The sequence below is a fragment of the Pseudophryne corroboree genome, chromosome 1, assembly GCF_028390025.1.
Source record: "Pseudophryne corroboree isolate aPseCor3 chromosome 1, aPseCor3.hap2, whole genome shotgun sequence".
In the NCBI taxonomy this organism is placed as follows: Eukaryota; Metazoa; Chordata; class Amphibia; order Anura; family Myobatrachidae; genus Pseudophryne; species Pseudophryne corroboree.
Genome location: NC_086444.1, coordinates 40,083,840 through 40,102,142, shown reverse-complemented (window position 1 = coordinate 40,102,142; position 18,303 = coordinate 40,083,840). Strand labels below are relative to the sequence as shown.

The 18,303-nt window shown below is 49.6% G+C and overlaps 1 protein-coding gene across 6 annotated transcripts in view; it reads right to left on the bottom strand.

Moving 5' to 3' along the window:
• The window catches only part of PIAS2 (protein inhibitor of activated STAT 2), a 160,993-nt gene that overhangs the window by 19,808 nt on the left and 122,882 nt on the right, over positions 1 to 18,303 (bottom strand). For all 6 annotated transcript variants that reach the window (XM_063958454.1, XM_063958419.1, XM_063958427.1 and 3 more), the window contains exons 9-12: positions 12,323 to 12,483; positions 10,966 to 11,099; positions 10,051 to 10,216; positions 8,675 to 8,808 (exon numbers count right to left, since the gene is read on the bottom strand). In XM_063958454.1, the coding sequence (XP_063814524.1) occupies positions 8,675 to 8,808; positions 10,051 to 10,216; positions 10,966 to 11,099; positions 12,323 to 12,483 (595 nt within the window). The remainder of the gene's footprint in view (positions 1 to 8,674; positions 8,809 to 10,050; positions 10,217 to 10,965; positions 11,100 to 12,322; positions 12,484 to 18,303) is intronic.

The following is an 18,303-nucleotide window of genomic DNA, read 5'->3' as shown; positions in this document are numbered from 1 at the left end:
GCACCCTTCTCGGCCGGGCACAAAAATCTAACTGGAGTCTGGAGGAGGGTCATAGGGGGAGGAGCCAGTGCACACCACCTGATCTGGAAAAGCTTTACTTTTTGTGCCCTGTCTCCTGCGGAGCCGCTATTCCCCATGGTCCTTTCAGGAACCCCAGCATCCACTAGGACGATAGAGAAACTTGCTTAACCACCTTCTGACGCTTGAACCTATCTGGTTTCTTAGGAGGGACGGATGGCTCGGGATCATCCGTAATCTGCAGAATTAACTTAATAGCCTCCAAAAGATCAGGAACATCCACATGTGAACTACACTCCCCATCAGCCGTATCTGAGTCAGAACCTGAGGGGTCAGTATATGTGCCGTCTTCATCAGACGAGGTGTCAGTGACAGCAGTGGATTGTGAGGAGATAAGCGCTCGCTTAGAGGACCTCTTGGACTTAGGCGAGCGTTGGTCAGACTGTTTAGTAGTCAAGGACTGGTTCAACTTCTTTAATTGAGCAGATAAATCGTCCGCCCACGGCGGGTTAGCTGCAGGGACAACATACGGCTGTACCGGCATTGGGGGTCCCATAGGGGGAGTTAGTTTATGAACTAGCGTATGCAGAAGCATGGAAAAAGCGGCCCATGGTGGGTCAGTATTTGCCTCTGTTGCCACAGTCCCACTGGGGGGCAAGGAGCCCCCAGAACCAGAGCCCACAGCTGCTATATTGTCCTCATATGGCCCCGTGGCGTCAGCAACACCGGCAGTGTGTTCAGCCCCAGAACCGTTACCCTCAGAAGCAGACATGATATAACTTGCAGTATGAGGTTAACACAGTACAATTATCAGCAGCACTATACCTCTGAACCCAAACCCCTGCGCAGTGTAGTCAGCACTAGCAGAGATAAAAGAGAGATATGGTGACTAAATCACAGAGAAAATTACGTAATACAGTATATCTTTGTGAAAATCCTATATTAGATAACACCTGACGCACCAAGCCCCCTCAGGTTATGGAATATAGGGATAGCAGGTTGAGTGAAAGACACGAAATGGACACCACTCAGCTATCAAATGCACACACAGAAAGTCAGTTTGTACAATGCAGAGGTTATTACTGACAATAATACTGCACTGGACTAGCTTACACAGCTATATAACAGTAGATATAACAGTACACAGTAAGAACTGGATGTATATCACAGGGTAATTGTACTATAAAACCCTGACTAAGTGCACTCTTTCTTAACTATCACTGTCTAAAAAGGCAGGCAGAATACTTAAGTGTCATGTAAAGGCACAGCGCTGACAACCAGGCAGCTTTACATAGGAGGATTTGCCCAAACAGTCCCAGGAACAGTGAACTGAGGGATAATGGCGCCGCAGACACTGACAGGGAGTGAGGAAAAATAAGAATTTACTCACCGGTAATTCTATTTCTCGTAGTCCGTAGTGGATGCTGGGAACTCCGTAAGGACCATGGGGAATAGGCGGGCTCCGCAGGAGACTGGGCACTTTAAAAGAAAGATTAGGTACTATCTGGTGTGCACTGGCTCCTCCCTCTATGCCCCTCCTCCAGACCTCAGTTAAGGAAACTGTGCCCAGAAGAGCTGACACAACAAGGAAAGGATTTGGAATCCAGGGTAAGACTCATACCAGCCACACCAATCACACCGTACAACTTGTGATAACCATACCCAGTTAACAGTATGTACAACAACTGAGCCTCAGTAACAGATGGCTCATAACAATAACCCTTTAGTTAAGCAATAACTATATACATGTATTGCAGAGAGTCCGCACTTGGGACGGGCGCCCAGCATCCACTACGGACTACGAGAAATAGAATTACCGGTGAGTAAATTCTTATTTTCTCTGACGTCCTAGTGGATGCTGGGAACTCCGTAAGGACCATGGGGATTATACCAAAGCTCCCAAACGGGCGGGAGAGTGCGGATGACTCTGCAGCACCGCATGAGCAAACTCAAGGTCCTCCTCAGCCAGGGTATCAAACTTGTAGAACTTAGCAAACTTGTTTGACCCCGACCAAGTAGCAGCTCGGCAAAGCTGTAAAGCCGAGACCCCTCGGGCAGCCGCCCAAGAAGAGCCCACCTTCCTTGTGGAATGGGCTTTCACCATTTTGGATGCGGCAATCCAGCCGCAGAGTGAACCAGCTGAATCGTGCTATAGATCCAGCGAACAATAGTCTGCTTCGAAGCAGGAGCGCCAACCTTGTTGGCTGCATACAGAATAAACAGTGAGTCAGACTTTCTGACTCCTGCCTTTCTGGAAACATACATTTTCAAAGCCCGGACTACGTCCAGCAACTTGAAATCCTCCAAGTCCCTAGTAGCCGCAGGCACCACAATAGGCTGGTTCAAATGAAACGATGATACCACCCTAGGAAGAAATTGGGGACGAGTCCTCAATTCTGCCCTGTCCATATGGAAGATCAGATAAGGGTTTTTACATGACAAAACCACCAATACTGACACATGCCTAGCCGAAGCTAATGCCAATAGCATGACCACTTTTCACGTGAGATATTTTAGCTCCATGGTCCTAAGTGGCTCAAACCAGTGGGATTTCAGGAAATCCAACACAACGTTTAGATCCCAAGGTGCCACCGGTGGCACAAAAGGAGGCTGAATATGCAGCACCCCCGGAACAACGTCTGAACTTCAGGCAGTGAAGCCAGTTCATTTTTAGAGAAAATGTATAGGGCCGAAATCTTGACCTTTATGGATCCTAATTTTAGGCCCATAGTCACTCCTGACTGTAGGAAGTGCAGGAATCGACCCCGCTGGAATTCTTCTGTAGGGCCTTCCTGGCCTCACACCAAGCAACCTATTTTCGCCATATACAGTGAAAAAGTCTTGCTGTCACGTCTTTCCTAGCCTTTATCAGCGTAGGAATAACTGCAACCGGAATGCCCTTTTCCGCTAGGATCCGGCGTTCAACCGCCATGCCGTCAAATGCAGCCGCGGTAAATTTTGGAACAGACAGGGCCCCTGTTGAAACATGTCCTCTCTGAGAGGCAGAAGCCCTGAGTCCTCTGAGAGCATTTCCTGCAGCTCCGGGTACAGAGTCCTTCTTGGCCAATTCGGAGCAAAGAATATTGTTTTCACTCCTCCTTTTATTACAATTCTCAGCCCTTGGGTATAAGAGGAAGAGGAGGGAATACAGAGACCGACTGGAACACCCACGGTGTTACTAGTGCGACCACAGCTATCACCTGAGGGTCCCTTGACCCGGCGTAAAACCTTTTTTAGCTTTTTATTGAGGTGGGACGCCATCTAGTCCACCTTAGGCAGTTCCCATCAATTTGCAAACTGCGTGAAGACTTCCTGATGAAGTCCCCACTTTTCTGGGTGGAGGTCGTGCCTGCTGAGGAAGTCTGCTTCCCAGATGTCCACTACCGGAACGAACACTGCTGACAGTGCGCTTACTTGATTCTCCGCCCAGCGAAGAATTCTGGTGGCTTCTACCCTCGCCACCCTGCTCCTTGTGCCGCCTTGGCGGTTTACATGAACCCCTGCGGTCTGACTGGATCAGAACCAGTTGGTCGCGAAGCAGGATCTCCGCTTGACTTAGGGCGTTGTATATGGCCCTTAGTTCCAGGATATTGATGTGAAGGCAAGTCATCTGACTTGACCACAGACCTTGGAAATTTCTTCCCTGTGTAACGGCCCCCCACCCTCGGAGGCTTGCATCCGTGGTCACCAGGATCCAGTCCTGAATGCCGAATCTGCGGCCCTCGAGAAGGTGAGCACTCTGCAGCCACCACAGGAGAGACACCCTGGCCCTGGGGGATAGGGTGATTAACCGATGCATCTGAAGAGGTGATCCGGACCACTTGTCCAGTAAGTCCCATTGGAAGGTCCTCGCATGGAACTGCCTAAGGGGATGGCCTCGTATGATGCCACCATCCTTCCCAGGACTCGAGTGCAGTTATGCACTGACACCTGTTTTGGTTTTAATAGATTCCTGACCAGTGTCATGAACTCCTGAGCTCTCTCTATCGGGAGATAACCCCTTTTCTGGTCTGTGTCTAGGATCGTGCCTAGGAGAGGCAGATGAGCTGTAGGAAACAACTGCGACTTTGGAATATATAGAATCCAGCCGTGTTGCCGTTACACTTCCAGAGAAAGTGATACGCTGTTCAGCAACTGCTCTCTTGATCTCGCTTTTATGAAGAGATCGTCCAAGTACGTGATAATAGTGACACCTTGCTTCCGCAGGAGCACAATCATATCCGCCATTACCATGGTGAATATTCTCGGGGCCGTGGAGAGACCAATTCTGAGGTACGCCTAATGAGGTGGATAAATGGGGACCTGAAGGTATGCATCCCTTATGTCCCGATTCACAATAAAGTCTCCCCCTTTTTAGGCTTGCACTGACCGCTCTTAGCGATTCCATCTTGAACTTGAACCTTCTCAGGTATATGTTCAGGGATTTTTAATTCAATATGGGTCTGACCGAACAGTCTGGTTTCGGGATTACAACATGGTCTAATAATAACACCCTCTTGTTGAAGGAGGGGACCCTTGACCACCACCTGTTAAAGATACAATTTGTGAATTGCAGATAACACTGGCTCCCTCTCTTGGGGGGAAGCCCGCAGGGCCGTCGGTGAGGGGGCATCTTCTCACAGTCCAGCTTGTATCCCTGAGACACAATATCTATTGCCCAGGGATCGAACAGGGAGTGAACCCACTTGTGGCTGAACTTACGAAGGCGTGTCCCCAACAGGCCTAGCTCCGCCTGTGGAGCCCCAGCGACATTGGTGGATTTTTGTAGGGGCCGGGGAGGACTTCTGTTCCTGGGAACTAGCTGCCCGGCTCTGACAAGAAAGGACGCCCCTCAGACTTTCTTGTTTCTTTATACGAAAGGCTGCATTTAATAATGTCGTGCTTTCTTAGGCTGTGCAGGAATATAAGGCAAACTAGCAGAATTACCAGCTATAGCTGTGGAGACCAGGCCCGAGAACCCTTCTCCACACAATCCTCAGCCTTCCATATGCCTCTTAAGTCGGCATCATCTGTCCAATGCATATTCCACAGGACACGTCAAGCAGAGATCGACATAGCTTTGACTCTAGGACCCAGTATACTCATGTCTCTTTGGGCATGCTTTATAACTATATATCTATCACTTAAGACAGCATCTTTAATATATTTATATTGCATACTAGGGTCTCATCTCTGCTGATAAGGTACCTGTCCACGCTGCCACAGCGCTATAAACCCATGCCAACACAATCGCCGGTCTGGGTAGTATACTAGAATGTGCACGCTATCTGCAGGATCCCTGAGAATAGCAAGTGCTACCGTCTGTGCAAACAGGACACCCCAGGGGAAGATTCTCAACATATCCTGGCCCTAGTGGGGAAAGGATACAGCCTGAGAATTCTCTTGTGGGAAGCTGCCGTCTCTTGTCTGGAGATTCCCGCTCTTTTTCCTCATGAGAGGAGGGAAATTTACCTCAGCATTCTTCCCCTTATACATGTGTACTCTCGTGTCAGGGACAGATGAGTCATCAGTGATATGCAAATCATCTATTATTTCAATAATCATATATTGAATACCTTATAGCCATCTTGGCTGTAACTTTGCATTATCGTAGTCGACAGTGGAGTTAAAGTCCATGTCGATACCAGTGTTTGTTATTATGGATAGTGAGCATTGAGAGACTCTGAAGTTCTCTGTGACATAGGGACAGACATGGGTAGATTTCCTGTCTGTTCCCTAACCTTTTGTGCAATAAATTCACCTTAACACTTACACATATCCAAACAGGTGTCGGCGTTGTCGACGGAGACACCCTCTCACACACATATCCGCTCTATCACCTCCTTAGAGGAGCCTTTTACCTCAGACATGTCGACACACGCGTACCGACACACCACACACACAGGAGATGCTCTATTTGAGGACAGTTCCCCCACAAGGCCCTTTGGAGAGACAGAGAGAGAGTATGCCAGCACACACCAAAGCGCTATATAACCCAGGGATTACACTACAACTCAGTGTTTACCCAGTAGCTGCTGTATATACAAATTTTGTGCCTAAATTTATGTGCCCCCCCTTCTCTTTTCACCCTTTGTGTACCAGGATACTGCAGGGGAGAGCCTGGGGAGCTTCCTTCCAGCGGAGCTGTGAAGAGAAAATGGCGCTGGTGTGCTGAGGAAGAAGGCCCGGCCCCCTCAGCGGCGGGCTTCTGTCCTGTTTCTGACTAAAAATGGCGGGGGTTTTACACATATACAGTTTTCCAGACTGTATTATGTGTATATATTGCCAAAAGGTATACTTATTGCTGCCCAGGGCGCCCCCCCCAGCGCCCTGCACCCTACAGTGACCGGAGTGTGTGGTGTGCAGTGGGAGCAATGGCGCACAGCTGCAGTGCTGTGCGCTACCTTAATGAAGACCGGAGTCTTCTGCCGCCGATTTTATCTCCTTCTTCTGTCTTCTGGCTCTGCAAGGGGGACGGCGGCGCGGCTCCGGGAACGGACGATCGAGGTCAGGCCCTGTGTTCGAACCCTCTGGAGCTAATGGTGTCCAGTAGCCTAAGAAGCACAAGCTAGCTGCACGCAGGTAGGTTTGCTTCTCTCCCCTCAATCCCACGTAGCAGTGAGTCTGTTGCCAGCAGATCTCACTGAAAATAAAAAACCTAACAAATACTTTCTTTCTAGCAAGCTCAGGAGAGCCCACTAGGTGCATCCAGCTCTGGCCGGGCACAGATTCTAACTGAGGTCTGGAGGAGGGGCATAGAGGGAGGAGCCAGTGCACACCAGATAGTACCTAATCTTTCTTTTAGAGTGCCCAGTCTCCTGCGGTGCCCGTCTATTCCCCATGGTCCTTACGGAGTTCCCAGCATCCACTAGGACGTCAGAGAAAGACAGATATGCAGCTCCAGGGCAGGAACACCTGCTAGAAATGGCACCCTGGGGCCGGGGGAGGGGCTTCAGGTCTAAGCCTTATCCCCTCTGCTGGCAAAACCACCGGGTACTGTGGGCGATATAAGAATTGGTTTAGAGAGAAAACCTGATCTGCGCCCATGCCCTGGTGATCTAGTGGGATCGCCTGTACTGCCACAGTGTCCACCGCCAGCGCGCGCGGCCCGCCTCCCACTGACCGCGCCGGATCGCGATAAAGACCGGTTCCCGCAAGCGGGACCCACTTACCACCTCTCGAAGAGCGGCCACGCGATCCTGGAGAGCCCCAGCCGCGTGTGTCTAACGTGAAGAAAACCGGAGCCTCCGCTGTAGGTACCCGGCAACCAGGGCTCGGGAGTATACAGCGCCGCTGGGGAGAGCTGGAGCTGCAGCAGTGAATGCTACAAGACATTTACCACCGCTGCTGCCCTTGAAGTCTTCACTTTTTACCTCATAAAAAGCTTTTCTTAGGGCTGCTTGGAGCAGCCCCTCTGTTAAGTGCCTGCTTACTGCAGCACCAACTTACAAAACTGAGCTCCTGTGCTGGGAGGCGGGGTGATATAGGAGGCGGCGCTGTGCATTCTGGTAACAGTCAAAGCTTTGAGCCTGTTGGTGCCTCGGATCAAGATCCTACTCTACACCCCATTGTCCAATCCTTGTGGAGCCCAGTGTACCCCGCAGCAGAAATGTCATATACACACAATTCATACACAAACATCACAATCATATACACACAAACCGGGCGAGGGGAGCAGGAAGCGCACCTTACACATTAGTTACGCGGAGCGGTTCTATGCTGTGTGACACTGCCCCACAGCCGCAGGCTCAGGGTTACGCAGAGCGGTATGCTGGGTGACACTGCCCCACAGCCGCAGACTCAGGGTAACGGGGAGCGGTTCTATGCGGTGTGACACTGCCCTACAGCCGCAGACTCAGTGTAACGGGGAGCGGTTCTATGCTGTGTGACACTGCCCTACAGCCGCAGACTCAGGGTAACGAGGAGCGGTTCTATGCTGTGTGACACTGCCCTACAGCCGCAGACTCAGGGTTACGCGGAGCGATTCTATGCTGTGTGACACTGCCCCACAGCTGCAGACTCAGGGTAACGGGAAGCGGTTCTATGCTGTGTGACACTGCCCTACAGCCACAGACTCAGGGTTACGCGGAGCGGTTCTATGCTGTGTGACACTGCCCCACAGCCGCAGACTCAGGGTAACGGGGAGCGGTTCTATGCTGTGTGACACTGCCCCACAGCCGCAGACTCAGGGTAACGGGGAGCGGTTCTATGCTGTGTGACACTGCCCCACAGCAACAGACTCAGGGTAACGGAGAGCGGTTCTATGCTGTGTGACACTGCCCCACAGCCGCAAACTCAGGGTAACGGGGAGCGGTTCTATGCTGTGTGACACTGCCCTACAGCAGCAGACTCAGGGTTACGCGGAGCGGTTCTATGCTGTGTGACACTGCCCTACAGCCGCAGACTCAGGGTAACGGGTAGCGGTTCTATGCTGTGTGACACTGCCCCACAGCCGCAGACTCAGGGTAACGGGGAGCGGTTCTATGCTGTGTGACACTGCCCTACAGCCGCAGACTCAGGGTTACGCGGAGCGGTTCTATGCTGTGTGACACTGCCCCACAGCCGCAGACTCAGGGTAACGGGGAGCGGTTCTATGCTGTGTGACACTGCCCCACAGCCGCAGACTCAGGGCTGCTGCAGACAGCTGAGTAACGTCAGTAGTTTATAGGGAACATACCTGGTAACTCTGCGGAGAGGCCGGAGATGGCGGGGTGACGGAAGGGATTAGAGTAGTCCAGTATGGAGGGGTGTAGCGCCGCCGCACTGCCCATTTTCGCCAACATAGCTGCCGATTGCTGATATGCCAGCACCCTTTGGTAAACAAAATGATTCATTCATTAAGTAAAACAGCAGCCAGAATGACAGGGCATTTAATTAGGCGTTATTCTGCTATATGATTTGTAGAAGTGAATATCAATCTGTTCTTTTTGGGTTAATAGATGTGAAAAACTTTTTTGGACCCCACTATAAATATGAGATTTATTTAACCTGCTCCGGTAGCAGAATTGAGATCCCTTTGCCCGGCCCACACAATTTGTTGTATTAGGGTCCCATACAGCTAGGACCTTTGTAGCTTCCTTGGTCGCTGTTTAGCGGCAGATGTCCGGCACAGCGGTTTGATTGCAGATGTTGGGCGGGATATCTCCACAAACAATATGAAAGAGCTGAGCAGCGCCAACGCTGATTGGCTGAGGTCCCAGCTCTGTGTGTCAACTAATACAGTGAAAGCAATGTATTGGGGAATGGAGGAGGGATGCGGTTAAGATAGCGGCTTCCGTAATCTCGACATCTATCAGAATGCCAACAACGGAATCCTGACAGCCGGCATTTGGGAGGAGGGGGAAGGTTAGGGTTGGGGGGGGGGGGGGGGGGGGGGGGGACTTAAGGTTAGGCACCACCAGGGGGAGGATAGGTTTAGGCACTAAGCTGGAGGGTTAGGGTTATGTTACGGGGGGGAAGGGGGGGGGGTTAGGCTGCGGGGAGGGCAGGGGGATTAGGTTTAGGCACCACCGGGTGGAGATTAGGGGTAGCGGGGGGGTCATGTTACGGGAAGGTGGAGGTTTAGGATTAGGCACTACCGAATGGAGGTTAGGGTTGGCGCGGGCAGGGAGGAGGGTTAGGCTGCGGGTGGGGGGAGGCTTTGGTTTAGGCACCACCGGGTGGAGATTAGGGGTAGCGGGGGGGTCATGTTACGGGAAGGTGGAGGTTTAGGATTAGGCACTACCGAATGGAGGTTAGGGTTGGCGCGGGCAGGGAGGAGGGTTAGGCTGCGGGTGGGGGGAGGCTTTGGTTTAGGCACTACCGGGTGAAGGTTAGGATAGGCTGTGGGGAGGGTGGGGTAGGGGAGAGAAGATGGCATACTTACCGAAATCCTTGTTGGGATTTTAATGATCGGGATGCCGGCGTCGGTATTGTTGACCACTGGCATCCCATCCGTCGGTCACATATACCAAACCCAGAGAGGAGACACCAAAACATTTATACAGAAGGGACACCATAAACATCCTCAGTAAGCAGAGCTGCTGAAGTAGAATGAGAACTTTTGTTCCGCACCCTTTCAGCGGGATCCCCTGGGAATCCGGCACGTAGAGACATTTCTTGGCCGGCGGCTCATCCTCCTCTTCGGAAGAGCTGCTGATGGTTAGGTCTATAACCTCCGCCTTTCTTCTCGTCTCGGTGGGCTCTCTGACAGTGTACATCTTACTGATAACTCCAGACCCTGCCACACAGAGGAACAAGTTAGACACATACAAACCCGTTCTGATTGTATTAAACTGGAATTGTGAGCACGTCACCAGCACAATCAGCAGGAAAGACGTACAGGTAAGGTGTGTTACTGCCCTCTCCCAGGATGGGACTGACAACGAAGGAGGTAAAACAACCAGAAGGCTGAGCACCAAGTATAACAGAACCAAACAGGTGTACATTACTCATGGGTAGGTGGCTCAAAGGTGCACAATTCCACTTTACAAGTATGGTACTTACCTTGCAGTATTCAGAACATATTAAAGGTGATAGTTTGGGAGTGTGGTAAGGCTGGATGATTAAAATTGAAGGGTCGTCGTTAATGTGCATTGTTAAAGTGAGAGTAGGGCAAGACTGGATGATTAAAGCTGAGGAGCCATTGTTAATGTGGAAAGGTGAGACTCCCAATGCTGAACAATGATGCACAGAATGGATGTTCTTGTTGTGTTGGAAAACAGACTATTTGTTTCCTTAATTTTTATGCAGTTGCCGTAATGCATGTAAATACTACACCGCTCACATCCTGCAATGTAGTCCTTTGGAACACAGTATTGATCATAATTACCAGCTCCTGGTTACTGCACTAACCTCACTCACCAGCAGGTGTCAGTATTTCTCAGTTACACAACAAATACAAACCAGAACCTTTATTTCCAGTCTTCCACTCTAATTCTACATAGAACCCGAATATTTATATCTGAAGGCAGCGCTATATGGACGTACCTTCAATGTGTGAATATGGGGAGCTTGGTGAGGTCGCCGGCTCTCTCTTTGGTCTCATAGGACACCAGGACCCATCCTGCTGGAACTGGATCTCATCTACGTCTGAGCACTGATTGAGAAGCTCCATGAAGAGCCTGCATGAGTATACAGATATCATCTGTGTACAGATCCTGCACACTTTAGGGTTGCAGGTTACAAGTCAGGAGGTAGCACCCGTCCGCCCCCCAGACCCTCACTTTCCAGTTACATAAAGCAAAGGGGGTAAAACACACAGAGAGACCACACCAGGGGTATGGATCATTAGGCCGACACTCAATAGGTCAACCCCATATGCTCGACATGCTCAAAAATAGACAATGGAAAAGGTCAACAGGAACAAAAGGTCGACACATGAAAAGGTTGACATGGAAATGGTCGACATTCCTTACTTTGGATGTAGTTTGCCGTCAAAGTACAGGGAACCTCAATTAGTGTTCCGCGTCCCCTTACATGGCTCACTTGATACCTGTCGACCCAATGACAACGTTAACCCTTTGGCCATGTCAACCTAATGCATGTTGACCATTAATGGTTGACCTATTGACCGTATACCCACACCAGGAGGACGGCACAGTCAGCACTCACAGAGAGACTGCCAGTACACATTATGCCACACACACTATCTTCAATTCACATGCCACTGTCCCCCGTTCCTACTGCGCCACATTAGCGTGCCCCCGTTCCTAATGCGCCACATTAGCGTGCCCCCGTTCCTACTGCGCCACATTAGCGTGCCCCCGTTCCTAATGTGCCACATTAGCGTGCCCCCGTTCCTACTGCGCCACATTAGCGTGCCCCCGTTCCTAATGCGCCACATTAGCGTGCCCCCGTTCCTACTGCGCCACATTAGCCTGCCCCCGTTCCTAATGCGCCACATTAGCGTGCCCCCGTTCCTACTGCGCCACATTAGCGTGCTCCCGTTCCTACTGCGCCACATTAGCGTGCCCCCGTTCCTACTGCGCCACATTAGCGTGCCCCCGTTCCTACTGCGCCACATTAGCGTGCCCCCGTTCCTACTGCGCCACATTAGCCTGCCCCCGTTCCTACTGCGCCACATTAGCGTGCCCCGTTCCTACTGCGCCACATTAGCGTGCCCCCATTCCTACTGCGCCACATTAGCGTGCCCCCGTTCCTACTGCGCCACATTAGCGTGCCCCTGTTCTTACTGTGCCACATTAGCGTGCCCCTGTTCCTACTGTGCCCTTAAAGAGAACAGTTCATCAATATTTTGAAGCCGTTCAGGCAAAAATAATGCATTGAAGGGGGCTGTAAGCCAGCAGGACCCTTACCACTGACCTGTGAAGACATGTGTACGTACCCATCTAATATTAGGCTTTCATAGCTGGCCTTCTTATCGCAGACAGGGCAGATCCAGGTGGGCTTCTTCTCATTCATTTGCAGGTAGAGCACAGCGTCGAAGCACTGCAAGTGCGTGCAGGTGACCGCTCGGCAAGGAAACGTTAGTCTCATTTTCCCAAGCTGAAGAGCGCAATATTTACAAAATAATCAATCAATTTAAAGCAGATCCGGATCTAGAACTTACTTAAATAAGACTGATGTCTACTGCACAAATTTACCTTGATTAAACACAGAAAAATACAGAAGTGACATTTCTGAAAACCTAATGCTTTCACTATTAATTGTACACAACCTGTATTTGCAGTTGCACAGCACTACTTTATTGTATTAGATATACACTCACAGCACTTAATAAGTCAGCCCAAGGTGTATTCAGGTCCTAGGACACACACACACACAAGATAAACTACCAATATACTGTATATTATTTACTGTTTAATGCAGGTTAGATGATGCAAGAAAATGTGCAAGGTTAGATGTCATTGTGCAGCAACTCTGCAATGTTCTCTACAAATTGTTATACCAATGTTTCATATGCAGCGGTGGGCAGACTCATGTCATACCCACTAGTGACAGTGACGTATTCAGATTACGCAAAAGCTCTACATCTTTACTTCAATAAACCTTAGAGGTATTTACATATTCAGATTATCCAATGCAATATGTTCTGCAATACATATATACAATTCTGTAATGTCAAAAAGGTGACTGCAAAATATTAATACTAAGATGGATGTATCAGAGCAATAAATGTCTTTCTTGGTCTTAGATACTTAGTGCCAGTAAACCTTAAATACAAGACTGAGGGGGCTATTCAATTAGCTGCAAATTTTTCACGTGCAGTTGGACGAAAGTGGTAGCCAAAAACGTCTTTTCGCGGGTATGCGCGCTCCCGTTTTTTCGACCTATTCAATTCCAAATGGGTTTCACGCGAAAATTCTTGACGTGAAAAGTGTAGGTGAAAATGGGGAAGTCAGCCTGTACCCCATAAAATGCTAAACCAACATAGGGTAACGGAAGAGAAGTGTATTAGAGATCACATTAAAGAGTTTTTGGGGACTTAAAATTGCGTGAAATGGCTGTTATATGCATTTATTTTAAAATGATAGAAAGCAAGGTTTTTTTGTGCAAAATAACTGCTGTCATTACATCTGGGGTACATGAAAATGGGTACAAGTATATATTTGTGTCATTTTAGGGTACTTTTGAAAAAAAAGTGTAAACAGACCGATTACTCCCACCTGCAAGCCTGAAAACACCTGTCCCACTCAAAGCACCCCAATATAACTGTTCCATACCTTGAATCCCAATTTCACTTTGTACTTTGTCACCCCAAAAATGACGTCATTATTGGCCAATTAAAAATTATTAAAACCTTCAATGTGCCTAATTAGTCAGGGGGCTGTCCCAGGGGTTCTGTACCCTATCCAAACATTTTTACCTTAAAATATGGATTTTTCCCCTGCTCAGAGTAGGTGAAGTGAAATTTGCGAAAAAATGATCACAGATAAACTTTCCCAGATAACTGAATAGGCTGTAATTGCGACTCGCGGGAAGAGTCTGTTTTTCACGCAAAAAGTCTGTTATCGCAGCTAATTGAAAATCCCCCTGAATGTATAGCAGCAATGCATTCTATTCTACAGAGCGTGCAAGCCTCCACATTGATAAGATCTGCTCGCACAGAGGCCTGGGTTACACTGTGTATGGGCTACCCCCTGCTTAGGTTGTGTACAGGGCAGAATATCACTAGGGACGAGAAATTCATCTGAAATAACCATTTGTGTACTGTGATCATTTATTTGATGGCATTTAGCACACGGGTTAGTTATTTTCTGTTGCACTGTAACATTGGGGTGTTACTTCTTAGGCTGTTGGGTGGGAAATGTGCATTAGAGGAACAAGAGTGCAATTGCTAGAAGCGTGAAATCATTAATTAGTAGTCCTCACACATACCTTCCCATCACAGTACGCTGGGGGGTAGATTTAACCCTCTCAGGCTCTCACCTATCTGTCTTATGGTCGGACTTTATGGTCTAATACAGTATATTCCAACTTCAGTCCTCAGGGCCCCCCTGTTTTCCAGATCTCCTACTTGGTGCACAAGTGTAGTCATTACTGGCTGACACAATATAAAAGATCCACAAGTGGAGCCAATAATTTAACTTGTTATCCCCCTGCTTCAGTGCTAACCAGCCTAGACTAAAGCACTGGGGGTAGTCCCTTATTTGAGGTGGGGCTTACACTCAATTTTATAACGTATATAGGGGGTCATTCCGAGTTGATCGCTCGCTGGCTAGTTTCAGCAGCCGTGCAAACGCTATGCCGCCGCCCACTGGGGAGTGTATTTTAGCTTAGCAGAAGTGCGAACGCCTGTGCAGCCGAGTTCTACAAAAACAGTTTGTGCAGTTTCAGAGTAGCTCTGAACCTACTCAGCGCTTGCGATCACTTCAGCCTATTCGTGTCCGGATTTGACGTCATACACCCGCCCAGCCACGCCTGCGTTTTTTCAGACACGCCTGCGCTTTAACAAACACTCCCTAAAAACGGTCAGTTGACACCCAGAAACGCCCCCTTCCTGTCAATCTTCTTGCGGCCGTCAGTGCGACTGAAAACGTCGCTACAACCTGTGCACAACCACAACGGGCTTTGTACCCGTACGACGCGGCCCTGGCATTGCGGCCCATACGCATGCGCAGAAATTCCGATTTTTAGCCTGATCGCTGCGCTGTGAACAACGGCAGCTAGCGATCAACTCGGAATGACCCCCATAGATGGGAGCCATCCATCAAGTTTATAAAAAAGACTGGCATATCTTTAATGCAGTCACATCTATATACAATATTTCAGGTGTATATACAGGGTGAGGCAAAAAAAAACCCCCACCTCCCAGCTTTTAAAGGTTAACAAAAAGGAACGGTTACTGCTATTCAAGTACATAATCTAAAAGTGCACAAAATAAAGTTTCTTTTTAATTTTCTACAGGCAGACGGGCAACATTCATCTCCAGCCTCTAGGACAGGCATTGCTAATGCCGCTCCTCGAAGCACACTAACACAGATGGTTACATAAAAATAACGGAGGTACTAATGAAGGGGCAGATGTATTAAGTCTGGATAAGTGATAAAGCAGTGATAAGTGCAAGGTGATAACGCACCAGCCAATCAGCTCCCAACAGTCAATTTACATATTGGAGCTCATTGGCTGGTGCGTTATCACCTCGCACTTCTTCTTCAGGCTTAATACATCTGCCCCCCTGTCACCTGTGCTCAAGCATGGATATCACTACATCCTGGACTGGGTGTAGTATGGTATGCCGGCAGCCGGGCTCCCGGGAACCAACATACCAGCGCCGAGAGCCCGACCGCCGGCATACCAACAGCGTGGCGAGCGCAAATGAGCCCCTTGCGGGCTCGCAGCACTCGCCACGCTGCGGGCACGGTGGCGTGCCACGCTATTTTGTTATCCCTCCAGGGGGATCGTGGACCCCCACGAGGGAGAAAAAATAAGATTTTACTCACCGGTAAATCTATTTCTCGTAGTCCGTAGTGGATGCTGGGGACTTCGTAAGGACCATGGGGGATAGCGGCTCCGCAGGAGACTGGGCACAGCTAAGAAAGATTTAGGACTACCTGGTGTGCACTGGCTCCTCCCACTATGACCCTCCTCCAGACTTCAGTAAGGATACTGTGCCCGGAAGAGCTGACACAATAAGGAAGGATTTTGAATCCCGGGTAAGACTCATACCAGCCACACCAATCACACCGTATAACTCGTGATATTATACCCAGTTAACAGTATGAACACAACAGAGCCTCTCAAAAGACGGCTCAACAATAGCCCTTGTAGTTAACAATAACTATATACAAGTATTGCAGACAGTCCGCACTTGGGACGGGCGCCCAGCATCCACTACGGACTACGAGAAATAGATTTACCGGTGAGTAAAATCTTATTTTCTCTGACGTCCTAGTGGATGCTGGGGACTCCGTAAGGACCATGGGGATTATACCAAAGCTCCCAAACGGGCGGGAGAGTGCGGATGACTCTTCAGCACCGAATGAGAGAACTCAAGGTCCTCCTCATCCAGGGTATCAAATTTGTAGAATTTTGCAAACGTGTTTGCCCCTGACCAAGTAGCAGCTCGGCAAAGTTGTAAAGCCGAGACCCCTCGGGCAGCCGCCCAAGAAGAGCCCACTTTCCTCGTGGAATGGGCTTTTACAGATTTAGGCTGTGGCAGGCCAGCCACAGAATGCGCAAGCTGAATTGTGCTAGAAATCCAGCGAGCAATAGTCTGCTTTGAAGCAGGAGCACCCATCTTGTTGGGTGCATACAGGATAAATAGCGAGTCAGTCTTCCTGACTCCAGCCGTCCTGGAAACATAAATTTTCAAGGCCCTGACTACGTCCAGTAACTTGGAGTCCTCCAAGTCCCTAGTAGCCGCAGGCACCACGATAGGTTGGTTCAAGTGAAAAGCTGAAACCATCTTAGGAAGAAACTGGGGACGAGTCCTCAATTCTGCCCTATCCATATGGAAAATCAAATAGGGGCTTTTACATGACAAAGCCAATTCTGACACATGCCTTGCCGAAGCCAGACTGTAGGAAGTGCAGAAATCGACCTAGCTGGAATTCCTCCGTTGGGGCCTTCTTGGCCTCACACCACGCCACATATTTTCGCCATATGCGGTGATAATGTTGTACAGTTACATCTTTTCTAGCTTTAATGTGCGTAGGAATGACATCCTCCGGAATACCCTTTTCTTTTAGGATCCGGCGTTCAACCGCCATGCCGTCAAACGCAGCCGCGGTAAGTCTTGGAACAGACAGGGCCCCTGCAGCAGCAGGTCCTGTCTGAGCGGCAGAGGCCATGGGTCCTCTGAGATTAACTCTTGAAGTTCCGGGTACCAAGACCTTCTTGGCCAATCTGGAACAATGAGAATAGTTCTTACTCCTCTTTTCCTTATTATCCTCAGTACCTTGGGTATGAGAGGAAGAGGAGGGAACACATAAACCGACCGGTACACCCACGGTGTCACTAGAGCGTCCACAGCTATCGCCTGAGGGTCCCTTGACCTGGCACAATATTTTTCTACCTTTTTGTTTAAGCGAGACGCCATCATATCCACCTGTGGCCTTTCCCAGCGGTTTACAATCAGTTGGAAGAATTCTGGATGAAGTCCCCACTCTCCCGGGTGGAGGTCGTGCCTGCTGAGGAAGTCTGCTTCCCAGTTGTCCACTCCCGGAATGAACACTGCCGACAGTGCTAACACGTGATTTTCCGCCCATCGGAGAATCCTTGTGGCTTCTGCCATCGCCGTCCTGCTTCTTGTGCCGCCCTGTCGATTTACATGGGCGACTGCCGTGATGTTGTCTGACTGGATCAGAACCGGCTGGTTTTGAAGCAGGGCTTTTGCCTGACTTAGCGCATTGTAAATGGCCCTTAGTTCCAGAACATTTATGTGTAGGGAAGTCTCCTGACTTGACCAAAGTCCTTGGAAGTTTCTTCCCCGTGTGACTGCTCCCCAGCCTCGAAGGCTGGCATCCGTGGTCACCAGGACCCAGTCCTGTATGCCGAATCTGCGGCCCTCTCTGAGATGAGCACTCTGCAGCCACCACAGCAGAGACACCCTGGTCCTTGGAGACAGGGTTATCAACCGATGCATTTGAAGATGCGATCCGGACCATTGGTCCAACAGGTCCCATTGAAAGGTTCTGGCATGGAACCTGCCGAATGGAATCGCTTCATAGGAAGCTACCATCTTTCCCAGGACTCGCGTGCAGTGATGCACCGACACCTGTTTTGGTTTCAGGAGGCCTCTGACTAGAGATGACAGCTCCTTGGCTTTCTCCTCTGGGAGAAACACTTTTTTCTGGACTGTGTCTAGAATCATCCCCAGGAACAGTAGACGCGTCGCCGGAACCAGCTGAGACTTTGGAATAT